Source organism: Amaranthus tricolor, chromosome 17, assembly GCF_026212465.1.
Source record: "Amaranthus tricolor cultivar Red isolate AtriRed21 chromosome 17, ASM2621246v1, whole genome shotgun sequence".
In the NCBI taxonomy this organism is placed as follows: domain Eukaryota; kingdom Viridiplantae; phylum Streptophyta; class Magnoliopsida; order Caryophyllales; family Amaranthaceae; genus Amaranthus; species Amaranthus tricolor.
This window is the reverse complement of record NC_080063.1, coordinates 17,103,825-17,131,254: the sequence shown is the minus strand read 5'-3', so window position 1 is coordinate 17,131,254 and position 27,430 is coordinate 17,103,825. Positions and strand designations below refer to the sequence as shown.

Genomic DNA, 27,430 nt, shown 5'->3' with positions numbered 1-27,430 from the left:
TACAATTACTTTTTATTTATATGACAGGTGTCATAATAAGCTAACGAGAAAGTAAATAGCCAACAACTTATATATAGTATTGATTACGAGTGTTGTCCCTCACATGTTGAGTCTTTATGATAAAATAAGTATTTTATCATTGATTGTTGATTTTTCATTTATAAAACTATTATCAATACTAAAAAAACCATCCATTTATTATAAAATTCAACGGCACTCAAAATTATTTAAAAGCAATGCTTGATATTGACTAAAATAGAATAGTAAATATTTTAAACAAAGGATTAACATTGAGCAACTAAAATATAATTCAAGTGATGTATGTGGAATTGTTGATTCTTATAATTATGTGGGGTAATTTTATACACAAATTCTTAAATGAGATTGTCAATGGTGAGACTATTTTATTAGGCTAGCTCAATACATACTTTCCGTCTTAAAGTGATCACTTATAAATTTAAGAAAATTATTTTTTATAGTTTTAGAATGATTACTATTATAACCTTAAAACGATCACTTACGATCTTAAAATAATCAACTAAAGAAATGGGCTAATGTATTGGCCCGTCTCATGGTGAGACGGTCTCAACAAGACGAGATGAATTTTATATGTAGTGTATGATCTCGGGTAGCGGTGTTCATTGGGGTTAATTTTGGTTGGATATATTATAAAGGTTTAAAATTATGTCTTGTGCCCATATTAGTTTTTATGTAATTTAAAATTCATTTTAAAGTCATGTTATAGTCGAGTTTTGTTACAAAATCAGATAAATATCGAATTATAAGATTTGTTTTGAACATCTTTGCTTGGGTGTATTATTTCCATTTATCTTAGAGAAACTTCTGTATTAACTTGGTGTACTTAAAATAGCGTGCACTAACATAATCAAAACTATTCTTTTAATTAATATTGTTTTATTTGTTCAATTTAACATGAAATTACGATAAGATAGATTATTCTTTCTCATAAAAAAATTTGACTTTTATTAGAATAATAATCAAATATTTGGATAATGCAGCTATCTTTTCAAGTAAAACTGTTTTCAATTTGAGGATTAATTAATAATTGTATATGAAATTAATCTACCCTCTTTCGATCATTTAAGTGCTTGCTTTTCAGGCATCCACGATCAAGGGATGCTTTCAAATTATAGGAAAAGTACAATGCATATGAATATATGATCACTTCATGTTTTTTAATTGAAAATCTTATAGCGTGTTATATTTTTAATTTTAATGCGCTTTTATTTTTTTAATTCTTACTTATATATTTAATTTTTTTTATTTACTCATTTCTCATACTTTTTCATAAATTAATTTTTTTTCTTTACTTTTCATTCTTTTCTTAGGTTTTACGAGAATTATACTTGTAATAAAAGTTACAATATAATAGAAAAAAGCACTAATTATAATTCATAAGCACAATAGAGTTTTATTTGATTGAAGGTTATGACTTGACTGTGACGAGCATTATAGATTATTCCACTATGGAAGAAAATATATAGAGGCAAAAGTAAAATACAGTGGAATTTTTTTTACATTTTACCAGAAAAGTTCTTTTTTTTGGGGTATTGTGGAAAATATATCTAAGTTAAAAAGTAAAGAAATGTTATCAAATTTTAGGGTCTGGGCCTGGGTTTTGAGACTCAATAAATCTAGTAAATAGGTTTGGGTCTGGATCTACTCAATTTAAATTCACTTTTTGAATTTATTTAAGATGCGAAACAGCCAGAGTTGTCCTAGATCCACCAGATATGTTCTTGACCTAACCTTTTATACAACCTAAAATTAATTTTATACTCGTTTTAAACCTTTTTTATACATATTTGGACTCAATTTAGACTCAAATATAACTAATAGGCCAATTATTTTACTTAACGTATATTATGTAAAAAAGATATTGAACGCATAATTAAATCATAACCCATTTAGGACCATAGATCCGACCATCAGACTTGACATGCTAGGATCCAGGTCCTAAATTTATAAACCACTAGAGTCTCGGCATGGGTTCACAAAAAAAATGAATCTTGATTTGAGTTTTGTTGGATCCGATCTAAACCCGACCCATAACCATACCTTTTTAGCATTAGTATTTTTATAAAGCTTTTCTCATTCGCTACATAATAATTACTTTCACAATTGCACCACTAAATTATCACATTTCTTTGAGTTTAAATTAGATTGGCTACTAATCTATACGCCAAATATGCATATTTTGTGTTATATATATATATATATATATATATATATATATATATATATATATATATATATATATATATATATATATATATATATATATATATATATATATTCTCTTAATAATCAAATGCTTTGTACAAATAATACTTTTCTAATACAACTAACCATGAAATTGATATCTATTTAAATAGTTTGACCCTTAGGTTAGGCAGGGAGGGAGTAAGAGGGGCCTTGGACACTCATCACCCACTACTAATGTGGGCATTTATTCATTATTAATGTAATTGCATTTGTCGGGGCTCCCATCTTGCTACTTGTCGTCATAGGGTTTAACTACATAGATTGGCAATTGCTTCAATTACAAATGTTTTTTTTTTTTTTTTTTTTTTTTTTTTTTTTTTTTACAAAAAGATAGATAATAATAATTGAAAAGAGAAATTTAATTGGGTAAATAATTAAATATTGAAAAAAATTAAAATGTGTAAATAAGATTAAAAGAATATAATATGGCTCATTTTCAAATAAGAGTATACTTTAGTAGTGTCAACGGTTAAGAGACAAATTCAACTAAATCGTTAGTTGAAGCCTTAGAACATGTTATTACTCTTTCATGAGGTTAAATATTCCACTTAATCATATAAGAGCTTAATGAAACAAAAACTCATGAGATATCACATCAAAATACTATTTCAGCAGAAAAACTTAAACTAATGATTAAACCCCAGCATATCTTATATACTCCATCAACCACAAACAAACATGCATGTACTACCACTCAAATATTTCATTTTGGACTAAAGTTTGGTTAGCTTTCTTATCATAAAGAATAGTCCAATGCAACTTTGCAAGGATTTTTCTCATGTGATAAACAATTATTTTGGTGAAAAAGTAAGCTCACTTAATATTTCATTTTATAAGAGAATATAGAAGTTTGTTTGAACATACTCCTAACTCCTTAGGAGTGATCTAGTTTCCTAAATTAGTGAATAGTTAGTTAAAGAATATAAATAAATAGAAAGTTACTATTTGCAAAATTGCTATATAAAGTTTTAATTAGATTTTGACATAAAATTGGTAAAATAATTATTAAAATATAAAAATATGTTTAAAAGTTAATTATAGTAGTTAATTTCAAAACATTACTTAAAAAGTAATTTGTTTTTACAAATGAGCATTACACGAAGCACTATTTATTATTAGTAGAGATTAATTCAAATCAATTTATTTAAAATTAGCTAATATATTATATCGAACAACACGTAGAGAAGAATGAGATCTTAAACCATGTGTATTGTCTTGTGTAATAATCAGATTTATAATCTTAAAAGTATTCAAATATATAACATATCATATACTATAGGATTACTAATTTCTTAAATCATGTATATTGTCCCTCTAATTTTACATGTATTTTCTCTTATTTTTTCACTTTTAAATTTATGTGTATAATTTTATAATCCCTATTAATTTTTTAATACTTAGGTAAAATGGTGGGGACTTGGAGACTTCTAAGTGATGATGATGGTTGATATACAAATCTAATTTTAGTTGGTAGGGGAACATGATGATAGTACTTCTATTACATTTATTATCATGTACTATTTTTTGGGCTTTGGCCCATTATAATCATAAAATTTTTAGTACTATTTGTACCATATACTATCAATTGGTAGCAAACAGTTTGACCCAAGGAGGTAAGGACAAAGAAATCGTACAACCTCAATATGGGCCACATCATACGAATCCATGTTGTAAAAATCCATTATAACATTTAGTGTTGCCCTACATGTTTTGGAACTTGGAAGTATACCGGCCCGTTTGGTACATGGTTTTAGAGGGCGGTAATGGTAATAAAATTAAGTAATAAAATATTTGGTTGTTTGGATGCCTTCATATATAGATCAAATAGTCCAATAACATATATTAACACATTCTACCATTAATTACTTTAAAATTATAAATGATCACTTTAAAATAATAATTGTAAATTCAATACTTAAAATATTTCACACATATAGTTGCACTACATTTCTCTATATTGTTAGAATCCTAATTATAGAGCATCTTTTCACATTTATAAATTCTCACCATATCAAAATAAAATGAGACATTTACTAGAATTTTGATTTAGAATAGTGGTTGAGATTTTTCTCTTTTACCATTATGACAGATAGTCAATTTTCACCGCCTACAAATACTAGTTAAAAAGATTTAACGCAGATTTTATTGTTTTCTTAATAAATGCATCTCCAATAATAAAACAATAATTATCAATACGAAGACTTTCGAAGAACAATGATGAATAAAATCTCCTGGTGGTTGGTGCAAACACATTCTTATATTAAGAAATATAAACAACAAATCTACAATTGATCAAGATTCTATAGATAATTAATTTATCAACTAATATTTGTTAGTCTGTCATCATCTAACTAATAAATAAACTAAAATTTAATAATGATCTTTTTCTAAAAATATATAAATAATAAATAATTTTTGTTTTGCTTATCATAATTATTGTTTGAGACAGACTAAGATGCCCCTCATAAACGAATTAATTACAATTTTGATTAATTGCTTAGGAAAAATTACCATGACTAATACAACCTCTTGTTAATTTTTTTCCAGTAATACCAATTATTGATTAACTATAAATAATACCAACTTAGGGGGTTATTTTCCTAGAATAATACCAACTTTAGTTTATTAACTAATTTACCAATTTTTTTTTGTCTTATAATCAACGATAGTTTGATTTTTAATATGTTAGGGATTTTCTAGAAAAACACCCCTTTAAATTGGTATATTCATGATTAACCAATAGTTCGTATTATTATAGGGAAATTAACAAAAGTTTGTGTTATTCACGATAATTTTTCCAATTGTTTATTGAAATATTTGTTTGGAATTATTCATAAGAGGGGAGACCAACATAATGTAACATTTGGGAAAAATTAATAATTTAAGACGAGGAGGTTTAAGAGAATTATCAGTGCGAAAATGATCTTAAATACACATCACATAAAATATTCTCAATATTTTCTCTTCTTTTCTTTTTCTTTTAAATTAAAAAAAAATAAAAAAGAATAATAGAAACCAGTTTCACGCATTCCACTATTCATCATCATCTTCAACACAAAAAAAAAAAAAAATCAAACCCTTCTTTGCCTTCTTAAAACCTTCGAAACCCATGCCTCTCATCCCGTCATTCCTTGTCTTCGATTTTCAAAGAAAAATGCAGCTCTACCCATCTTCTTCATCTGATTTCAAAGCAACAATGTCCTCAACCATCTGATTTCGCGCCTAGTTTTTCAAGAAACATACTCCTTTTCTTGATTTTTGAAGGTGACGAATTAAAGCCCATTAGGTATAATCTCCTCGATTCTTTCTTTGATTTTTTCCAATACAGTATTGCATCATTCATTTTACCTGTTCTCTGAATTCGAACCTCAATAAGTGTAGAAGCAGTCGAAATTTCCCTTCCTTGACCCAGATTCTACCAAAATAGGGGAGGTTTGAGTGAGATTTGGTCCTGATTGATTAAACATCAAATCCAAGCCAAAAAATCAAGCTTTGAATTTGAATTCTCGTTTCTTGCTGATGCAAACAGAAGGTAATCCTTCTTGATTTCTTTCCTTGTTGACTAAGACAAGTGTGGACTATGATTTTAGTAGTAGATTATTTGAAGGATTTAGTTGTGGTTAGATCAGTGTTCTTGGATGAAATAATAACCTTTTCAGATTATGATAATGGTTAAATGTTGATTGATTAGTTGTTTTTGAAAGCATCTAGGGTTCGTGTGGAAATTATTAGCTGAATGGATAAACTAGCTGAGTCCTTCTTTTGGATAGTTTGTTAATCTTGTTTAGTTTCTTGGTTTTGAGTCTAGATGAACATGGAAGTGTTTGAATTGGAATACAAAGGGAATTGTAGAGATGTATAATCTTTACAAGAATATAAGCTAGACTAAGACAAGGTTATTTATTTTGATGATATTAAGGGTTGGAGTTAGATCTTGCATAATCTCTAAAATGAGAAATATTAAAATTGAAGATGGAACTAAGATGCATTCTTAGGATGAGATGTAATGAGCTATATGAACCTAGTTGTAGTATCGTATGCTTTGTTGTGATACTATATTTGTTATGCTTCAGAAGGCGACATTATCGAGGAGCCCTTCTAGTGATCGCGGAGTACCAGACTTAGCTTTTTGAAGTGTTCTTTTTGATGAGTAGTAGCAGTCCCTTAAAGGGTCTGATCAGACTACATTCTTAAAAATAAACTTTTTACTAAAGCTCTTTTGAAATTGAAAATTGTCGAGACAAATGTTGTTGTGACTGCTTATGTTGATATTATGATATGGTCAATGGATACGGCTTGTGAGCTGGTCATTGACGGAGTTGAGGGACATTGTTCCCTACTCCCTGTTTTTGAGGCGAATTGTCATTCAGATATTGACTAGCTTCACCCGAGAGCGACATAGCCTTAGAGCTATGGGGCACCTCTCAAACTAGATTTCCTATGCACACATAGATCTAGGAAACTGATGTTGTTTTTAAACCTATAAGTTGAATTACTGTGTTTTGTTGTTTTGGATTGTTATTTCTCATTCAGTTTAATTTAACCTTTTGTTGTTTCCAACTTTTAGTTTGTCTACAGATCGGAACCAGTCGGGAATAATAGATTAGCGGAGGTGATTAGAGGTTCCAAGAATGTATATTGAGCTCACCACGTAGGAATTTGTAGATTTGTATTGGATTTTGGATAAATGTAAATTTGATTTGGTTCAGTTGGTTATATCGGACTTGTAGAGAATTGAATGATTATCCTGTGTTTTAGTTAGATGTTTGTTTTGAGATGTAGTTGAGTTAATTACGTTGAAGAGCTGGTGACCCCTTTGCTCAAGTTTTGGAAGTGTGATTTCAGTTTCTTTGGAAATGAACCCCATAATGACCTTGTTTACTCATTCAACGGTAAGTCGAGTTGTTACACATAAAACGTGCAATAATCAATCAATTAGTAATAAAAATACCAAGTTTATATATTAAGTCAATCACCCATGTACTAGAGTTTAGACATTATTTTTTTGCAAAATGAAAAATAATGCTTTTTTACTAGAAATTTACATGTCTAAGCTTGCTCAAAAGTCAAAACTTGAATTATTTTATTCCAATATTTTGACATTGAATTGAGTAAATTAGAAGCTAGTCATATTTAGTTATGTACTATTCAAGATAAGTTGGGCTTGGGTTCCTGGGTTGTATTAATCATGACCTTTTTAATATCATAAACTATAGTATAAAAAGATTTTATCGAGAAACATGCTTTAAATTTGGGTTAAAATAATTTATATAATATATTACGAGAATATAAGTTTTTTATTTGAGATTATTTCAATATGTATTAACTTTTTTAGCATTTACTAAGATGTAAAAAGAGTATCCAAATTAGATATCATCTTAAAAATACAAATGTAGTATTTACGATCCGTTAGATTAGTGGTATTAAATGGTTATAATGAGAATGATTTATAGTTTAAAATTTCATCAAAAGTTTCATATCATTCCCATATTAATGAAACTTTGATCACAACAAACTTTTTTGTTTACAAATTTTCATTACCACTTAATACCACCTCTCCCAATGGTAATGCATTAGAATGCATTTCATGAAGAAAATTAGATGATTGAAGTTGGACAAAAATGTCCATCAAGATAGCCAAGAGATTTTTCAACCAAAATTACACTAGTTTTTCATTCTCATTACTACCGTTTATTACGACCTACTTAATGTATTTTTAATGCTTTTGTAATTTGTACCATGTATTTTATTCCTTTGCAAGATAAGCTATTAAGTTTTTATTGTTAAATAATGCCATTATTTCCATGTAATTTTAATAGTTGCTATATAAAAATAAGTTATATAATATTTTTTGTTGATTTATTATTAGTTACTACCTAGAATCATGAGTTAGTCTAATATAAAAAAAATTGTAAATTAAGCTTTTCAAGATAAGCTATCCGTTTTTATTTTTAATGAATTATTGTACAATATGATGTCATATTATTTATTACTAACGAGAATCATAAATTATTCTAATAATATTTTTTTTTTCATTGACCCATTTGACAAGAGTTAAAACTTGCTGTATTATTGCATCATTGTGGGGGCAAGTTGAGGAAGACCTGGGAGAACGTGGGAGGAACAGATTAAAAGTGACATGCATAAATTTTCCATCGCTAAGGATCTAACCAGGGATAGAGGTAGTTAGCTGCGCCTTATTCACGTCTTAGATTACTATTCACATCCCTTTTACCCATCATTTGTTATTGTTCATGGGCTTTATACATTGCTCTTTGCCTCCTTCTTTACTTTTATACGTATTCTATTTATTCTTTTTATAAGTTGCAATTATCTCTCTTTGAAGACCTACTTGGACCGCACTCTCCTCTATAGATATAAATTACCGTCGTTCTTCCCTCCACAGACTTATAAATGGGATACACTAAATATGATGATAATACAACTTTCACAAAATTTAATTTTCACTACTCTCTCTCTCTTTCCTATAGAAATTAAACTTCTACTTACTACATTTTCCAACAAAAAATTACCACAAAAATAAACTTGAATTTGTTAGTGATTAAGTTAAACTAAGATCGATCTAAACAATCCAACTTTAAACTAAACTCTAATTAAAAATAAATTATACTCATAAATTGTCATTAGAATAAAAAGGTTTAGTTAATAAATTTTGGTACATGTCAACGGCACTTGTAGGGACAGCTAGCATCACCCTCACTGCCTCCTCCTGATTATGAACTGGCAATAACAAACAGTACTTATCACTGCAAATGGGCCCTACATGGGCTGGTTTCCCAAGCCCAAAGTCAACCCTTTCTAGCCCAAGTCTAGACCATTGTGACAATATTAGCACTCCAACTAAGTCAGGACTTGTTCGATTCTCACTTACTAACTCGATCACTTCCCTTACATATTTATCATCCACCCTTTCCTTTGCTTTTTGTACTAATTCCGAAGCGTAGCCCAAACCCTTTTCGGTTAAATCTTTAACTGTGGTTTGGGCGCACCCTAGTATAAACCCATTTCCATAATACCCAGCGGGTAGACCCGGTTTTATTCTGTTACGGAAATTAACACTAAATAATAGCCTAAGTACTTGGTTTGATGGCATGTTTAATGATTTGGCCCAACATCCCCAAATATGGGCCGAAATAACCTCAAATGACGTATAACTTGTCAAATCACTGAGTCGACTCGTTTGTCGTTTAAGTTGATTGATGTGATATTTACTAAAAACATTTGAAGTTGGGACCAATGTCTCCCTAGAGAATCTTGCTAAGAACCCACAACAATCCTCCACTCGGGTAAACTCAGGATGACTGACTGAGTCAACACGGATACTTAATTTAGATTTGTTGGACGGACTCGGGCCAAGCAAGTGACGATTCCAAACGGGCTTAGGCCCACGAACCGTAACCCCACGAGTTAACTCAGCAAAAGAGTTGATAAACTCAGCACTCCCAATCCCATCACATATACAGTGGTTAAAGCCAAACCCAACAGCCACCGCCCCGTCAGCAAGCCACGTAAGCTGAACAACCAGAGGTGGGGCCCCTTTAAGAACATCATCCACGTGTAACCACAACAATTTCCGCCACTCCTCCACGTAACGTGGGGCCCTCTCGAAATCAGCCATCCTGTACCCAGAAACAGCCTCAACAAAAACAGCTCCTTGGGCCCTGCAAACCATCTGTAAAGCCCCATCACGGGTCTGTTGAACGCGACCCGCAAGAGGGTAATACTGAATCAAAGCCCGACCCAAAGCAGACTTAATACGAGCGAGAAATTCCCTGCGGTGAAGTCCATGAGAAGGAGGGTAGACCAGCAGGTATTCAATGGTGAAACGAAGAAAGAGCTGAGAATCAAGGGTGGAAAGAGAAAGAACAGAATTTGGAGTGGGGTCTACAGGGGTGATTACTGTGGCCTCCTTTACTTGAACAAAATTACTTGCCATCATTGATTATCTTTCCTTGTTCTTGAATCTTATTATTTTTATTTTTTTTTTGGTAATATTTGATGTTCTTAAATCTTAAATATTTGTGGAATAATTTGTGAACATTGCAGTAGAACTTAGAAGAGAAGAGAAGAAGAGAGGGGAAGAATTAGAGGAGGAGGAGAGAGAATAAATAAATTATGTGTGTGTGTGTTGTGTCTGAGTTGTGTGATTTTGTACAGCTCAAAAATGCTTCTCTTACGATATTGGTTCCAAATTTTAGGTTAAATGATCAGAATTGAATTAAATGTTGTAGATATTGATGCTTAGTGGTTGTAATTCGAAAAGATAAATATTGAGATTGTAATTTGCAAAAAATTTATTATTCATTTTATAATGATTATATGTTTTTGGTAGATTGGCGTAAAATTAATAAACTTTTTAAAATTATGCGCAATTTAAAAGTTACGATATTTTTCTAATGGTTTTATATTGAACACTTAACATATATATAACGTAATTTAATATTGAGACTTGTAATTTTATAGGGTCGTGTGTGGTTAAGCATGTAGTCTGAACATCCCTTGTATTTTTGCATATTTTTCACTAATTTTAATTTAACATTTTTAAAATTATTGCCATCTCATTTTCCCCACTAATTTTATTGTAAAATGTTTTAATGTCTTATAATCTCTATATCTCTATTATCTACTTTATTATTACTCATCTAAAAGATTTTATATTTTTATACTCTATGTCTCATCCATTTAATATTATTTGTTAATTTAATCAGTCTTATTTATTTTACATTAAATTCATCCCAATAATTCACTCCTCTTAATAGTAGTTATTATCAATTAATTTTAAAATAAATAAAATTTCATTAAAATTTAATGCAGTTAGCTATTCTTTTGTGTATGTCGTGTTGTTTACAATATCATCAACAAATTTGTTAAAGATATTAGTAATGATATCAAATTTGTAAGGAAAAAAGGGTGACTATGTGTATATTCGTCAGAAAATCTTAGTAAATAACGGTTATTTGTGCCTTATGTGATAGGATTTAATACGGTGACAGTTTTGTTATTTTATTTATTTTTTCTTTTTGTAGTGATTTACAAATCAGTGATTGATTATGAATTTTTATATATTTAGTGCTTAGTGTTTTAAATGAATTCTATTAATTTTTTTGATGAAATTGAGAAAATAACAATTATCTTTCACGTCTTATTCATGTCTTAGGTTACTGATGAAATTGAAAAAATGAATTTTTATATATTTTTAGTTAAACCTCTCGGCGGATCAAACTAGGGATAGGAGTAGTTGGAGACGCCATATCCATGTCTTAGCTTACTGATGTCCTCTTAATTTACCTTTTAGTATCCTTAACCTCTTGTTTTTATCGTTTCCTTTTTATTAGTTCTTTGTTTTCTTTTGTAGTGGTCCTTCTTTTATTTTTATAGGCCTTTACGTTATTTTTCACGTAATATTACGTCTCTTTATCTTCCTCGAGCCGGTGGACTCCTTTAGCCACACTCTCCTTTATGGATACGAGTTACCGCCATCTTTCCCTTTTAGACCTTGATCTTAGTTTTTTATGGACAAAATATACTGGATATGATGATGATGAGAATTATTTACACAAAAGCTTCCCATATCTTTGAGAATTATGTGAGATTCAAAAGGTTGCTTTAATTGACGGTGGCAATTAGTGCATGAGGAAGAAAATATGAACAGTACAATACAAATTTTAGGCTTTTATTATCACCGTACTCAACAGGGTTTTGTCATAAAGATTATTTTCACGATCCCATTACCCTTCCATTATAAATATGTTAATTTATTTATATTATTTTGATAATTTATATGTTGAATTATATATATTTTTTTAAAAAAATTAAATTTTGTAAAAATATACGATTAAATGATTTAAACAAAATTCCACTTGACCATATCTTTTTATACATACTAGCGGTAATATATAAAATAAGTTTGAAAGAAATAATAGTGTTAGCAAGTAGTTCAGAACGGAAAAAGTGTTATCAAACTAGCATATAACACTGTAGATTTAGTATATATCAAAACATATATAAATATAAATTTTAAAGTATATTTATAATAAAATGTAGTAATAACATTAACTTTGTTAATTCTCTGATTTTCATAAATAAATTATTTTAGTTCGTTCCATGTAGTATGCTTAATTACATTTTGATATAATTTCACCTCTTCCTACTAAGTTCTATTTTCTTTATTATTTGAGTTTGCATAAAATGTTTAATCTATAATATAAGTATGATGAAGTATAAATTAAGCATCACTATTAATTATTAAATCCCATGTTTTCATCCCAAAGAAATAAAAATGAAGCAACATGTCAAATCTCAAAACATAAACTTTCAATTGATTTTACTTTATAAACCAGCAAGAGTAGACATTATCTAATGCTACATTGTCATTATATAATTGGCAACACTAATGCTTTATTTTGGGGAAAGAATTGTTTGGATCTTTATAAGATTTGGGTAAGATTCTCCTACTCATCTTAATCTTAGGGTGTCACTCTTGTTTTTATATTATTATTGAGGGGAATTGAAATAATTAACAAAAAATATTAGCTTTCTAATACACTATCATATTATTGGTATTGTTTGGATCCATTCCTTTATAATGTAGGCTCTATATACTTCATCTGATTTTTAATAGTGGCTAACAATTATTGTTCATTAACGATTTTATTTGACATATACTTTAATATTTATAATGTAAAATATAGTCAAGTGAAATCTTATTTGACACGTTTTAATACATATTTTCATAATATTAGCTTTTTTAATTTTTTATCCCATGAAACTTAAGAAATTAAAAATTAAAATTGTTTATTCGATAGCATTAAAATAAAAATACAGCAATCATTAAAAATTAAAATTGTGTGTGTGTTTGTGCTTATTTAAGCTCGTATTAGTATATTTTAGAGCTCGCTACATTTTAGTTTAGATTCAACTTAACTTATATCTTGTCCGTTAGTAATTTTAAGGTTAAACGAAAATTCACTTATTGATTAGAAAAAATTATACTTGGTAATTGGGTGAATTTAAAGGAAAATGATGGATCATCTCGATACATGAGAAGATATTAGGTTAATGCTCAAATTTGTTTTACTTATTATTTGTAAATAAAAAAAAATTCTTAGTGTCCTTTTACTCCTTTAAAACCTTCAGCAAATATACCAGAATCCTTTAAAATTGACTTGTCGGTGGTGGTCTAATTTATTTTTATTACCCTTTTTTTTTGGAGTAATGGATGTTTTTTCTGTCGCAAACCGTACCATAATAATGGTACATAAATATTGATCGAAGATTATTTGTGTTGAACCTGCAGATATATACATGAACAGTTATACTAATACTAAAATATGAACTTTTAATAAAAAAATAATATGAATTTTCTAGTGAAAGATACTCCTTTTATTTTTTTTTCCCATTTACTTTTTATACAGTTTTCAATGCAAATTTTAAATCTCTATATCTCTAAATACACATAATAAAAAAGTATTCATTAAGACAAATCTAACGAGATCTCACATGGATATAATTTATTGTCTAAATATTTGTTAAAAACATTAATTAAATTTCTTTCTTCCTAAGATGGAATATATCAAATGGATAGAACATTAGAGAACGGAGAGAGTATTGTTTTTAGAAGTCAATTAAAAGGATAGAAGAAGTAGAGGATATTACTTAGCTATTCATTCGGGTCATCAAGTCAATATTGGGTTAGGTGTTTCAGGTCGGTTTAAAATCGGATCTTGTATCCACAATGATTTTAATGTAATTTTAAAGAGCTAATCTCTTGAGAGGTCGCTTCTCAGTGAAACGACCTCAAATAAAGAGCTTATAGCTCATAATATGTATAAGGGGTCGTTTGGATTGAGAGTAAATATTTAAGGGGATAAAAAAGTCAAGCTAATGTAACAAAGGCACTTAGAGATGCAAATAAAGTTATTGAAATAATTTTGATAGAGATAAAATGAAAGTAAATTAGAAAAGATGAAAAAAAAATAGATTGATTTCCCTCATGTGGAGGTAAAAAATTCCCCCACTCTTCCCTAGGGTAAATTTATACCTAAAATAACGAAACTAATTGCTATTTTCTATATTTTTCATTACTTTCTAATAGATTCTTCCACCTCTCTAACAATCAAATTTCTTTAATTATCTACTTAGCTGATTTTATTTTCCTAATTTAACTTTTATTTAACCCTTAAATATTTACCTCAATTTATAGGACTCTTATGATAGATTATTTAACTTATACATAGTTTCGATAAGATATCGGTATAAGTCGGAGAGGGAATCAATAAAAAATCGTGCATTGATCTCGTATCAGGAATATGATGCCAAAGAAGTATAATTATTTTATTTTAAAATGAAAATTCATACATGAGATTGAGAGATTCATCCAAAACTTTGGAAGAAACTCTAGATATAGAGACATGAGTCATCCTATAAGTGGTATAAAGAGAGCTAAAAACTAGTATTATTAATTTATTTTTTTCCAGCTATCTTTAATTAGAAAATTGGACTTTTTATGTTGCAAAGAGGATTTGCGTTGATTCCACGGTGATGTTTGTTTTATAGGGTTACCTTGACAATTGACTATTAATTAAAGCTATTAGCCAATTTATTAGTTGGTTTGACCAACTGAAAGTATTAGTTTATTTACTATTTATTTAAGCTAGTTAAATTAAGTCATTTGTTAAGGAGATTATTAGTAAAAATTATTTGATGATTATTAGTTGTTTATTAGAGAAAAAGCATGTCAAAAAAAAGCTACTATAATTACTTTTTTGGTTTGAGTTGAAAGCTAGCTTAAAAGGCTTTCAGGGTACTTTTATATTGACTGGTTGACCAATTAAAAAGTCAAAAGGCAAATAAAAAAATAAATTTGACAACTATCTTTTTTTATTGGTTTTTGGCTTTTGTCTCTTTAGATGATTAAACAGTTCAAAATGGTATTTGGTAAGTATTTTTAAACTAGCTAAAAAATAAATTTTTAGTCAAAATAAAAAACCTGCTTATAATAGCTATTTTATTGGCTTTTGACAATCAACAATTAATTTACCAAATATTTCATTTACAACTAGCTTAAATTTTTAACCTAAACAAATTACTTATCGGACAATATTTTCAACTAATGAAATTAGCTTGGCTAATACGAATACTTGTAATGTCTCCTGAGAAAAGGAACGAAGTGATGATTGACGAGGAATGCAAAGCAAGACTTGAGTGCCTAATGCAGGCTTCTACCAAACAATCACATAATTTGGGTAAAAAGATTTTTTCCGTAGCTTGCACTTTATGTAGTATTGTTGTACAAAAAGAGCAATAAATTTGATGAAATTTTCATAATATTATGTCAGAATATTTATTTTAAATTTATTTGTTTTAAATTTATTACTCATTCTGTCCCAACATAAAAAAAAACTCTTTCTAGTGTTATATATATATATATATATATATATATATATATATATATATATATATATATATATATATATATATATATTTCCTCTTAAGTCTTAATATATTATTAGGATTAACAACAAATTTAAAAAAACAGAGGAGTACGTACATGGACATATTATATCAGTCTGTTTTGTATGAGACCGTCTAATTGCGATGCGAGTCCATACAGAATGTTCATTAGTAAAAGACATAAAAATTAATAAAATCTGAATTCACACATGTAAAAAAAATTTATTTTAATTAATTTGAGCCAACCCAATTGAAATCGATTCACACTAAAATGACTTTAATAAAGAATTAATGCATACTATAATACGCCCTTACCAATAAATGCTAGTTCTACAATTTTTAAAAATGTAACACCGACCTCCTATTACTTCTATGGCTATTCAAGACTTTGTACGTCAACCAAAACAGATAATTTGCTGACATCTTATTTTTTTTTTTATGATTAATGTATGTATTTTTATTTGTTCTTATGCTGGATCGAATATATATACAATCTTAAATATATTAATTTTTATATGAAAAAGGTACAAAATCCCTAACAATAATAGTGTATATATATATATATATATATATATATATATATATATATATATATATATATATATATATATATATATATATATATATATATATATATATATATATATATTAATTTTGCATAGTCTAACTAATTTTCTCATAATTAAAATTATATAGACTCGAGAATTAAGTCTTATCTTTGTTGAATCATGTATTAATTTTTCTAAAAAAGGTTTTAAAATTGATTTTTCTTTTTCTTAACTTATCGATTTATAATATAATAAATAAATTAAATTGGGCCACTAATATTTATGTAGGGATTAGTGTAACTTATCGATTTATAATATGTAGGGATTAGTGTAACCTTCTCCTTTATTAGTGCCACCAATATTTCAGATTTATCGAACACAACAAGTAGCATTCTAATCAAACACAAAGGAACAAGAAATAGGGAATATAATCAAGCACACGTTAAAAAAGAGGTCCCTTTGTCTTCATATGCTATCACTATTTTGATGCATGTGTTTGATTGCATGTTCATTCAACATGTTACCTAGACCTTTCTTTTTTACTACATGCATGTTTCATGGACATTATTATTAGTTATTATTATATATATACTAGTCTAAATTTTTGGAGACCGAGTGAAATAAGAAATTTAAATTAAGGTTTAAAAATTCAAATTTTAAACTACTTAAAGTTTTATTTTTTTTATTTTTACTATTAAATTTTAATTTTGTGATGTTTAAATTGTGCGCCCTTATATTATTTATTACAAATTAGTAAGACGAGCTTCTTTCAACCCTCAATCACTTTACCCCTAATAATAAATGTAGTTGTTTTTTTTTTTTTATAATAAATAAATCTTACAACAAACTCATATATCACCCATCTCATAAAATGTATATTTAGTAAATTGAGTCTTGATAGATAACTCTAAATACTTCAAAATAAAGAGAAATTATTACCATCATTTAAACATTATTATACAAAATAATCTACATCACATGTTAAGAGGAAATTTGGAAATATTATTATTTAGTAACAATAAATTACAAAGTCAAATCCAAAACGTTTGTCTTTCTAACATTGTAATTATATTATAGGCTAAAGATAAACATCACAATAGTATTTATACTCGATCCATATAGCATATAGAATCAATATTTGCCATGATTGTTCTTTTGAGATGGATATGCACGGATCTTTTGCATTGCATGCTAATTCTTGCATGCTCCCTACTTTCAATTTGCATATTTTAATTTGAACTATCCGATTTATTTTTAATATTATTTATACGTTTTAACTATTTTTAAATATGCTATGCATAAATCAATTCCTCTCAAATTATTAGCAAATTCTCATATGTCGCGAAAAACTAACTCATATATATAAATAATACAAATTGAAAATAATGAAAAAAAAATACTTTAAATCCTTAATATTTGTAATTTGTGCCACTTTCCAAATACTCATGTTTTGATAGAATTGCATTAAAGAGAAAAAAAAGGATTTTTAAAAAATGATAATAAATGAAGAGAAAGAATAAATTATGTAAATGAAATTAAAAGAGAGTTAAAATATATGAATGAGATTAAAAAATTAGTAGGCTATTATTTAAAAATAAATTTAATTCAAATTAAATAAAGCGGACTAAAATAAAAAATACTTCAAATTTAATGGGATATAGTGTGTATTTTTTACAACTTGAGTCTTTTAATAAGTCTCATTTAACCATCTTTCACACCTTTTCACAAAAGCAGGAGGCAGAAAAAGATTGACTCCACTTTGTTTTTATTTGATTAAGATTTTGGTACTGTGTTAGATTGGATTTGATTAGAGAGTTGTGATCGTCAAGAATATTAGTTTTGATTGGGTTGTACTAAATAGCTTTTTTTAAAAAAATATATACCCTTTCAACTTTTTCCATATATAATACAGATACTACTAGGAGTAATGTTGAAGATTTCTAAAATTTTCAAAGTATGGTAAAAAAAAAAAAAGGTTTTTAAGGGATGAATAAATTATCAAAAAATCATCATAAAATCAAGAGGGAACCAATATTTAAAATTAGAAAGGTCAAATAGATGATACTATCAAAATAATTATAGTTGAATGATTTAGTTATAGTTTAATGAGATACATTACCATCCTTTTAGTTTTATTCCTCTTACTTAGACTATTAAACTTTACTTGATTTTGTGATATTTAATGAATCATTATATTTTTTAGGTCGAAATATTGATCCGCTAAGAAGTTATTAGAACATGAATATAGCAGATATGTAAATATTAAGGTGAATATATGAGGATACAAAAATTGATAAAATTAGGATCCAGCAGCTGAGAAAGCGAATTAGGGGTTACTCCATTATAAAAAACTGGCATTAAACATTTTGATATGGTTTAGTCTTTTAGACATATGAAGAAAAAACTATCACAATGTTCATGCCTATGTGCATTGTAAATCTATGGAATATCCAAAGACATCCAATAAAAACTATTTATGTACTACAAAAATTATCTTATTTTTCTTTATTCGTCTTAATAAATTTATTTGAATCTATTTTTGATTATAATTCATATTCTTTTTTCTGATACCTTTTTCTTTATTTATTTTCTCATTAAAATATCTATAAAGCAAAGTTAATGAAAAAGACTAACTAACATAATTGGCAAATAGTTAAATTCTAAAACCCATTTTTTAAAGGAAAAAAAGATATTGGTTTTAAAAAAGTTGCAATAATGGTTAATACTTCATTGAGAAAACGACTAGAGAAGGGTAGGAGTTGGGGGAGTATCTAGATTCTAGATTTTAGGAGACTCCAATGTATGATTATGTAGCTTTAATACCAAAAGAGCCATTTCCTAGGATATGCTCTATGCTCTTTACTCTTTTACAGCAAGACAACAACTCATCACAAATAATAACCAATATATACTTCTAATTTAATTTTAATATGCTAAATTAATAGTATAAAACAACTTTTACAAGTATACAATTGATTCAAATGTAATAGAAATGTAAAACTAAAAATTGTATAATTTTTATCCTTGTCTTTTTAAATTTGTATCATTAAACTTAAAAAGGAATCTAATATTTTAATTCTATAGTGCAAACTTAAAGAGACGGAGAAAATATATATACTTTAAGGAAAATGATATTTCTATAAATCTTATAAGCATAGTTGTAAATAAGTATAAAATTCATTTCCTAAAAAAGAACTATATTGTGCAATCATGATATTTTTCACCAAATATTATAATACTTAGTATTTTTCACTAAATATTTTTACTTTTAACGTCTTATACGGCCCTAAGGGTTATACTCTCTCCGTCCCTTGACTTTTCCTCATATCTTAATTTTGTTTCTCTCGTTACTATTTTTGATATGATTCCACCTATAATACCCCACAAAAAACTGAATTTTATTTCTTTTTTATATTAAATCCTATACTCAGTTGATTAAAGAATATTATCGCACCTACAATACTCCACTAAAATACTCACTTTTTCATTTTTCTTAATCGTTATGTTATCTCTGTGGAGCAATATTAGGGGTTGGAAGAGTATATATCATTATCCTAATTTAAATTGATGAGAAATTAAATTGAGCTCAAAATTAATAGGTAGAGGAAATTCAACCCAACCTTTTGGGCTGAATTTAATGCTGATCCAGCTTAAATGAATTGTTTAAAAACAATGGGTTTAGTTGGGCTGACCCAATCCACATAATTGAGCTTGAAAACTTTAACCATTTTAATTAGAAATCTGCCCCTACACGTAAGAGTTATTTTGGTTTGAAGGTACTAATTAAGTAATTAAATTGCTAATGTATTTGAATTAAGGTTGACAAAATTGAAATCGTACTTTAAATTTTGTAGATTTAAATTGCTAATCGAAAGTAGCTTTCAAAATCAAATTATATAATTGACTAATACTATAAATTTAGTAGAATTAATTTACAGATTTAAAAAATTATAGATGTTTGGAAGCTTTTTGAATGTAAAAATTTACTTAGATTTATTAATAATACATCAAAAATATTGCAATACTTAACATAATACCTTTGTCATGTTAAGGCGAGTTAGAAGTTTTGATACTACATTTAAATAAAACAATTAAGTTAAAAGCTAGTTTTATGAAAGACCGTCTTTCGGTGAGATGACCTTAAAAAAATCCATATACTCGTTATGTGTATGAGATGGACTATTTAACACAAATGTAAGACGCGTCTCTCGGTAACACTAAGACCATGAACATACAACAATTTGTGATCAAATTATGGTATTCATGCCTTTTGAAGTGTTCAAGCACATCTCATGTGATTATAGCTCAATTAGACAATTATATCATTAGGAGAGGAGGGAAAATTCAGTCAATGTTGAAATATGCCATTCTCATCAATGCTTTACTTCCAAAACGAAAGATGCAACGTTTGTATATGATTTAATTCGATTATTATATTTTTCCGTGCTATATATAAATATATTATACATTTTAGTATGTTGATAAATTTGTAATTAAATAACTCAAATTATAATCTAAATAGGTTCAATTTCATCTTCAAAGGTGGATTATCCTCTTGTTCAAATGAAGTGGTCAAATTTCTTTAGTGTGGGAAATGACATGAAGATCTATAGTCCACTAATAGATTTAAATCTGATAGAATATAATACTCATAACATATTATGAGGCTATGTTAGAGTCACCTTAAACTTTTGGTTGAATAGGTCAATGACATGGTATCAGAAGCCAACGTGACAAGAGGTTACGAGTTGAATCTCAACCATCCCTCATTTGAAGTGGAATATTTAGCGCCAGGTATGAGGAGGGCATCTGGGCCTATGCTGCATCCACACTTCTAGGCCAATGAGCTCTCGTGTGAGGGGGCGTGTTAGAGTATATAACATATCATGGGCCTCAACCATCAGCTTAAACTTTTTGTTAAGTTGGTTCCCTTGACAGGTTACAATCACAAACTTAAATTTTTGATTGAATTGTTTTTTGACATTGAAATTAATGGCCAAAGTGACGGAAGATTATGAGCTTAAATCTCATGCTCTCGTCATTTCAGTGAATTGTTTAGTGTTAAGTATGAAAAAAATCATATATTATATCAACTTACAGTCTGAAAAATTTTATATCGAAACGTGACAAAAAACACATAAATTATGAGTTATAACCATCAGCCTTAAACTCTCAATTGATGAATTAGTCTTTTAACGTTATCATCGGCCTATATCAATTTTTTGTGGTGATAACTTTTAGGGATGATAAGGTGGCTAGTTAAGAGTGCGACTCGTAGTTAGGCACAGGAAGTATATATGTTAGTATTGTCATAGTCATTACAGTTTTCTAATTTCTAATATAGAAGTATCAATTTTGATACAGTTTTCAAAGTGTAAGGTTCATGTATGTTCTCACTTATAAAAGAAGACTTGGGAAAATGATGGGGATAGTGCATTTAAGTTGCCCCATAGTCATCAGTCGCTTTAAATTTGCTACTGAAAATGACTTTTGAGTAACAAATTTAAAAAGATATGAGCTACTTTTATGAGAGACTGTATCTCGGTGAGACAACCTTAAAATAAGGAGTTAATAAGCAAAATAACTATATTAGTTGGGCTACTCATATATAAAAAACGTCTCATAAAAAAATCGTCTCACATAGAAAATTATGTTTTACTCCAATTTCTCATTCAAACTAAATCTCCTATTTTTTTAGGGTCATTTGTGCTGGTAAAGGTTGCTGCAAATGCTGATTTGCTACTTACACATCCTTCTCAGGCATATACTTTACTATATGTTATGGTATTACCTTTGTGGTAGCTTTTCCATTTATGTATGTGTCAAAGCGTGTAATTTGAGATTTGATATATTTTGATTATAGACAAAGTGTTACATGATTAGGGGTGTTAATGGGTGGGTCCTATTTTGAGCCCTTATTCGACCCGTTTTTAGAAGAGTTTTGTAAGGGTTGGGCCGAAAACCAGTCAAATCGAAAAATGGGCTATATATAATTAAAATGAAACGGGCTATAAAAGGGCTCAATAAGGGACGAAAATGGGCCTTTGTAAATAGCATAATCAATGAATAATTTGAATATTATAAATGACAATGTCAATGAAATTATTAATATTTTTTCATTTTAATAATTATAAATGATAATTTAATTGTTATAAATTGATAAATGGGAATTAAAATAATTATCAGTAGTAAAAATGGGTCAGACCGGGCTTTGCAAGCCCCAACCGTTTTAAGTCTATATTAATTTTAAAGGGCCTTTGTCCGGCTCGGACCATATTTACTTAAGTCCGGTCCGACCGTTATTCGGCCCATTAAATACTACTTCATAGATTTTTCTTAATTTTTCTGACAAATGTTAGTGAGGCAAAATTGGCGAGACAATGAGAGTATTATCATCATCATACTCAGTGTATCTTTCTCATAAAAAACTATAATTATAATCTTGAACACCATAGGTTAAAATGTAGAAAAGTTTTAAGCTAGACATTGGATATACTTCAATTAGGCACCTTTAGTATCGCTTCCACATGTTTTAAAACTCTCTAACAGTATGGATCCTCAAGGGCCCAAGGCCATGGGCCAATGACTATTGTTATCCATTGTGGTAGCTCCTTTGGTTATGATTTTACATTGTGTAGTCATTTAGGCAACTTGTATATTTTGGTTCAATTTCTTTGACAATGTCAGCGGTTTTAAGTTAGAAAAAACAAAAAAAAATTTGTATCCAAATTCATTCATTTATAGAGTTTGTGACTTAAGGTTCCACGACCCATTTAATCAATTCAATGTCAAATCATATTGAAATAATTTTTTTTTGAATCCCAATTTAGTTCGATAGATGTTTCATTCAAAGCCCATTATTATAAAATAAACTTTCTTCCCCAATAAAAATCATATAGATTTTATCAACATTCTACAACATTCAAGAATTTGTAGAATATTTTAAAACTATTTCTTTTATTATATTAAAATAAGACATTCAATTACAATGTTATTATTATTGTTTAACAGAAAAAATTAAAATAAAATAAAAAAGATGAAGAGAGTACGAGTATATATATACCATTTTCATGCTCAAAATTACAATAAACATTAATAGTCAATTACGCTCATTTTTGGTCAGTCTTTTATCGTTTCCAAACTATGATTATAGTGACAATAAGTATAATGTATTGAATATGAATATAATGATGAGGATTGATGAGTCAACATACTTATAAGTATAACTAGTATACTATTCTTTAATAAATGATGGTTTTTCTTTTTTGATGAAAATAAAAGAATCCTAAAATTTTTTTTAGCTTAATTTGTGGTGAATTAGGGTGAACAAAACACATAAATATCACATCAAATAAGAAATGTACAAGATAGTTTTGCCATACACAAATGTAAAGGTTAAATTGCATTTTCAGGACACTAAATATTAATGCCTTGTCCCCTACTCATTTTTATTACTTAAGAGAGCGATATTGCAATATGTGAGTTATATATTTTACCTTTTAAACTTAAAATTTTAATTTCATTTCCCACTATCAAACAATTTGTTTCTTAAATTATAAGGTTATGGAGTATTAATGTATTATACTAGACCCCATCATATATATTTATAAAAAAATCTTTATCAGTCTACATAATAGTCAAATAATTAGTTTAATATATTATTTCAATTTTTAAATTGTTAAAATGTTCGTTATTAATGATAAATCAGATTTAACCTATTTTACTTCTTCTATATCAAAATAAGAATACAAATACATTTACAATTGAAATTTAATCTAGATGGGATCGTAAATAGATATAGAGATGATATATATAATGATTTTGTTGTAGAAATTAAAATTAAAATTAAAATCACCCATATTAATTCTTTCATATACACAATTTAAAGGATACATAATTATTGGTATTAACATAGCTAAAGGTCCTTTTAAACATATTATTTCTTTGTCTTCTAAAATAACCATCTTTTCCGAGTTTAAAACTTAGGAATTAAAATTAAAAAAAATAAAGATAAAGATTAATTAGATGATCATAAAGGAAGTAGATCAGGAACTAGACCAAAGTCATTAATTACATGATCACTTTGGCTAAACTGATCTGAACTTATTAAATACTCTTCCTTGCATAAATTGATATGATTATTATTAACATTATTATGTTGATCTCCTAAACCAAATAAATCATTCTCACTAATATTATAATTAAAAGTATTATTATTACTATAATTATCAGCACATAAGCAGCTAGCAGCTTTGTATTGAGCCAAGCGAGCTCGAGCCACGGATAAGTCGTGCTCGAGCTGAAACATTTGTGTTTGTAAAAGCGCAATTGCGCCTAAGCAACCATATACCGGGTCTTGGAGCCGAGCCTCGGCTTCAAATAATAAAGAATTAACAGTCTCCTCACGGTGTTCTTCAGGGACTTCATTCAGGATCTTGCTTACATTGCTGGCTCCGAATACTTTATGAACATTGGCGAATTTTCGAGGCTCGTTGGCTCGAAAATAAGGTGCGAAGATGCAGCTTGGGCTGCATCTTCGCTTGAGTAGCTTGCAAGCTGCGCAAGATGAGCTTGATCTTGGCTCGTTATTATAGCACTTCTTCATGTTGGCTATTCTTCATTCAACGTAGAAAAATTGATCAAGAAAAAGACATAAGTTTTTGTGCGTGTGCGTGTGCGTGGAACGTTTTATGTTTTAGGTCCTAGGCTTATCTTTCATATTGCAGTGCTCTATTTATACGTGATTGTAGGTATAGGTCACTTTAGATTATGGCAAAGGTTAATTGATTAAAAACTGTATTACTATTTTTTATTTAATTTATTAGTTCTATTTAGTTTTTTATATTTATAGAGACAACATTTTAATTTTTAATATTTCTGATTGTTCTTAATTAAAAATTATAAAAAGTTAATATTAATGATCCTTGTATTAAAACGAATCAAACAAGATCCCACATGATTATGTTTTAGCTTATAAATTAAGAATAAACTACAAAATAAATGAGATTAATGGGTAGAATAGGAGGGAGTAATATTCAATAGTGTGGCGTATAAATGTGTAATCAATCATAAAAATCGTATTGTGTTGTTGGACCACTTATATGTTTTTGTCAGCGTGGCAAATTGTATTGTTTCAAGTCGTGTCGTGAAAAATTTTATGTCGTATCGTGCCGTGCATCACCTTCCAAATATAAATACCATAGAAATCTTATTGTGCATATCATAACTCGTGCCAATTGAAGTTGTGCGTTGAATAATGTTGAGTTGTGTCTTGTCGTGTATTGAAAACGTGTTTAAGAGGTTTGTGTGCCTGTCCACCTACTTCCATCTTTACATATACATGTAAAGATAAATAGTTATCGAGTACATACTAGTATTCTAAATTTGTCATTTTCTGAGTATTACTATTTTAATTTTCTTTTCTTTTGATGGAGTGAAGGAAGGCTTAATGGACACAAAACAATGAATCCCATTGGTGAAAAAGATAATAAAACGACAAATGTTGATGGCTTTATTGCTCCATATCATTCGATCATACCCTTGGAAATTTGGGAATTGTTCATCTAGTCCTTTCTAAAGGCCCCCAAGGAGGGAGAGTGAAATGGTATTAGACTATTAGTAATTACTAATTACTCAGTATAGTGATAAGGAAAATTAATTCTAGTCTAAATCAAAGCGAGTCCCCACATCCGTTTGATTGTTTGATTTAGTATGTTCATTGTATATGTGAATATGTGATTGCATTGTATTGGTTCATTACTTTTGAGTTTTGACTCTTTCATATAGAAGTTTTCTGAACACCGGATTAACTATGTTTTATGTATAGAAACAGTTCACACGGTAATGAATTTTCTTAGAAATGTTCTATAATTAAAAGATTAAATTTTTTTCTTGACAAATTCTCAAATTTGTCGATCTCAAACCATATCTATTGAGTTGGCACAATGTAAATTTTGAGTTCCGATGTGATCGCTTAATAATTTTAAATAATCACTTACAATCTTAAAATGATTAATTATAACCTTAGAATTATATCCTACAACCTTAAAGTAATCACTTACGATCTTAAAGCAATCAATTAAAATTAGTAATTATATGAAATAGTCTTATAGTGAGATAATCTCATATAATAGTCGGTGATTTCTCTTAGTTAGACTCTCCGAGGCTTATGCTTGAAGCATTAAAAATAGAGGCAATACTAATTAATCAATTGTGAGATTGAAGATAGAGCCAATCCTATCAATTAAAGTGATCATATAATCGTTAACTTCATCCTAATTTCATTTATATAATAAACATATAAATAGTTAACTGAAAGCTGAAATCAACAAGGCCCATTAGCTCAGTTGGTTAGAGCGTGGTGCTAATAACGCCAAGGTCGCAGGTTCGAGCCCTGCATGGGCCAATTTTTTGTGTACTTAATTTTTTGGTCCCTAGTGCCTACCTAGTGCCTAGTGAAAAAGGAATAGGATGCACATTTGAACAATTGAACCCCTGTTATTTTGTCTCATGGAGGAAATAGGAATTAGACAAGATTGTTCATTAAAAAAGGAAGTTGATAACACTCATTTGATTTAAAGAAAGAAATGACACTACTTGAAAAGTGCATTATTTCTTAGGCCTTTTTGCTTTGATTTGAAACCTTGCACTATGTAAAAGCAAAGGTCTCTAGTTACCTAGGGTTTTAGGTACTTACATGCCCTACTCCTACTTTGATTTTTAGTTCTCTTATGTTGATGATGAGTGTTGGATGCAATTTTAGAAAATAAAGTGGAGAAACTTTTGCCTTCTTTTATGTCTTTAAATCGAAAAAAGAGCGAGTTTTAAGAGAAGTATAATAAGTTGTGATATTTTGTTATTTAGTGTAATAAATATAATATTAAATAAAGAGAGAAAATAAATTATTGAATAACGTTAAAAGATACAGTTTTAGTGTATAGATGAGATTAAAAAAATGTTTAAGTTTATCTCCAAATAAGGAAATAATACAAATTGAGTTGGACAATTTATAAACAATTAATGGAAATAATACTTATTGGGCGCAGGTATCAGTTGGGGGGTTTCTTGACTGCGCGCATCTCTTTTTACTCTCTCCTTGGGGAAATGTATATGATTTGTCCGCA

The 27,430-nt window shown here is 28.4% G+C and overlaps 2 protein-coding genes and 1 non-coding gene across 3 annotated transcripts; 1 reads left to right on the top strand and 2 right to left on the bottom strand.

The window, feature by feature from the left end:
* Positions 1-8,818: 8,818 nt before the first annotated feature.
* LOC130804543 (alcohol acyltransferase 9-like) lies at positions 8,819-10,507 on the bottom strand. Its single transcript, XM_057669012.1, has one exon. The coding sequence runs from the start codon at positions 10,244-10,246 to the stop codon at positions 8,918-8,920; it is 1,329 nt and encodes a 442-aa protein (XP_057524995.1). The 5' UTR covers positions 10,247-10,507; the 3' UTR covers positions 8,819-8,917.
* Positions 10,508-24,180: 13,673 nt separating this feature from the next.
* Positions 24,181-24,974, bottom strand: LOC130804270 (LOB domain-containing protein 21-like). Its single transcript, XM_057668655.1, has one exon. It carries the CDS (start codon positions 24,910-24,912, stop codon positions 24,337-24,339), a length of 576 nt encoding a protein of 191 aa, XP_057524638.1. The 5' UTR covers positions 24,913-24,974; the 3' UTR covers positions 24,181-24,336.
* Positions 24,975-26,638: 1,664 nt separating this feature from the next.
* TRNAI-AAU (transfer RNA isoleucine (anticodon AAU)) lies at positions 26,639-26,712 on the top strand. The gene has a single exon. It is a non-coding gene; the product is annotated as a tRNA-Ile (tRNA).
* The last annotated feature ends 718 nt before the right edge of the window (positions 26,713-27,430 follow it).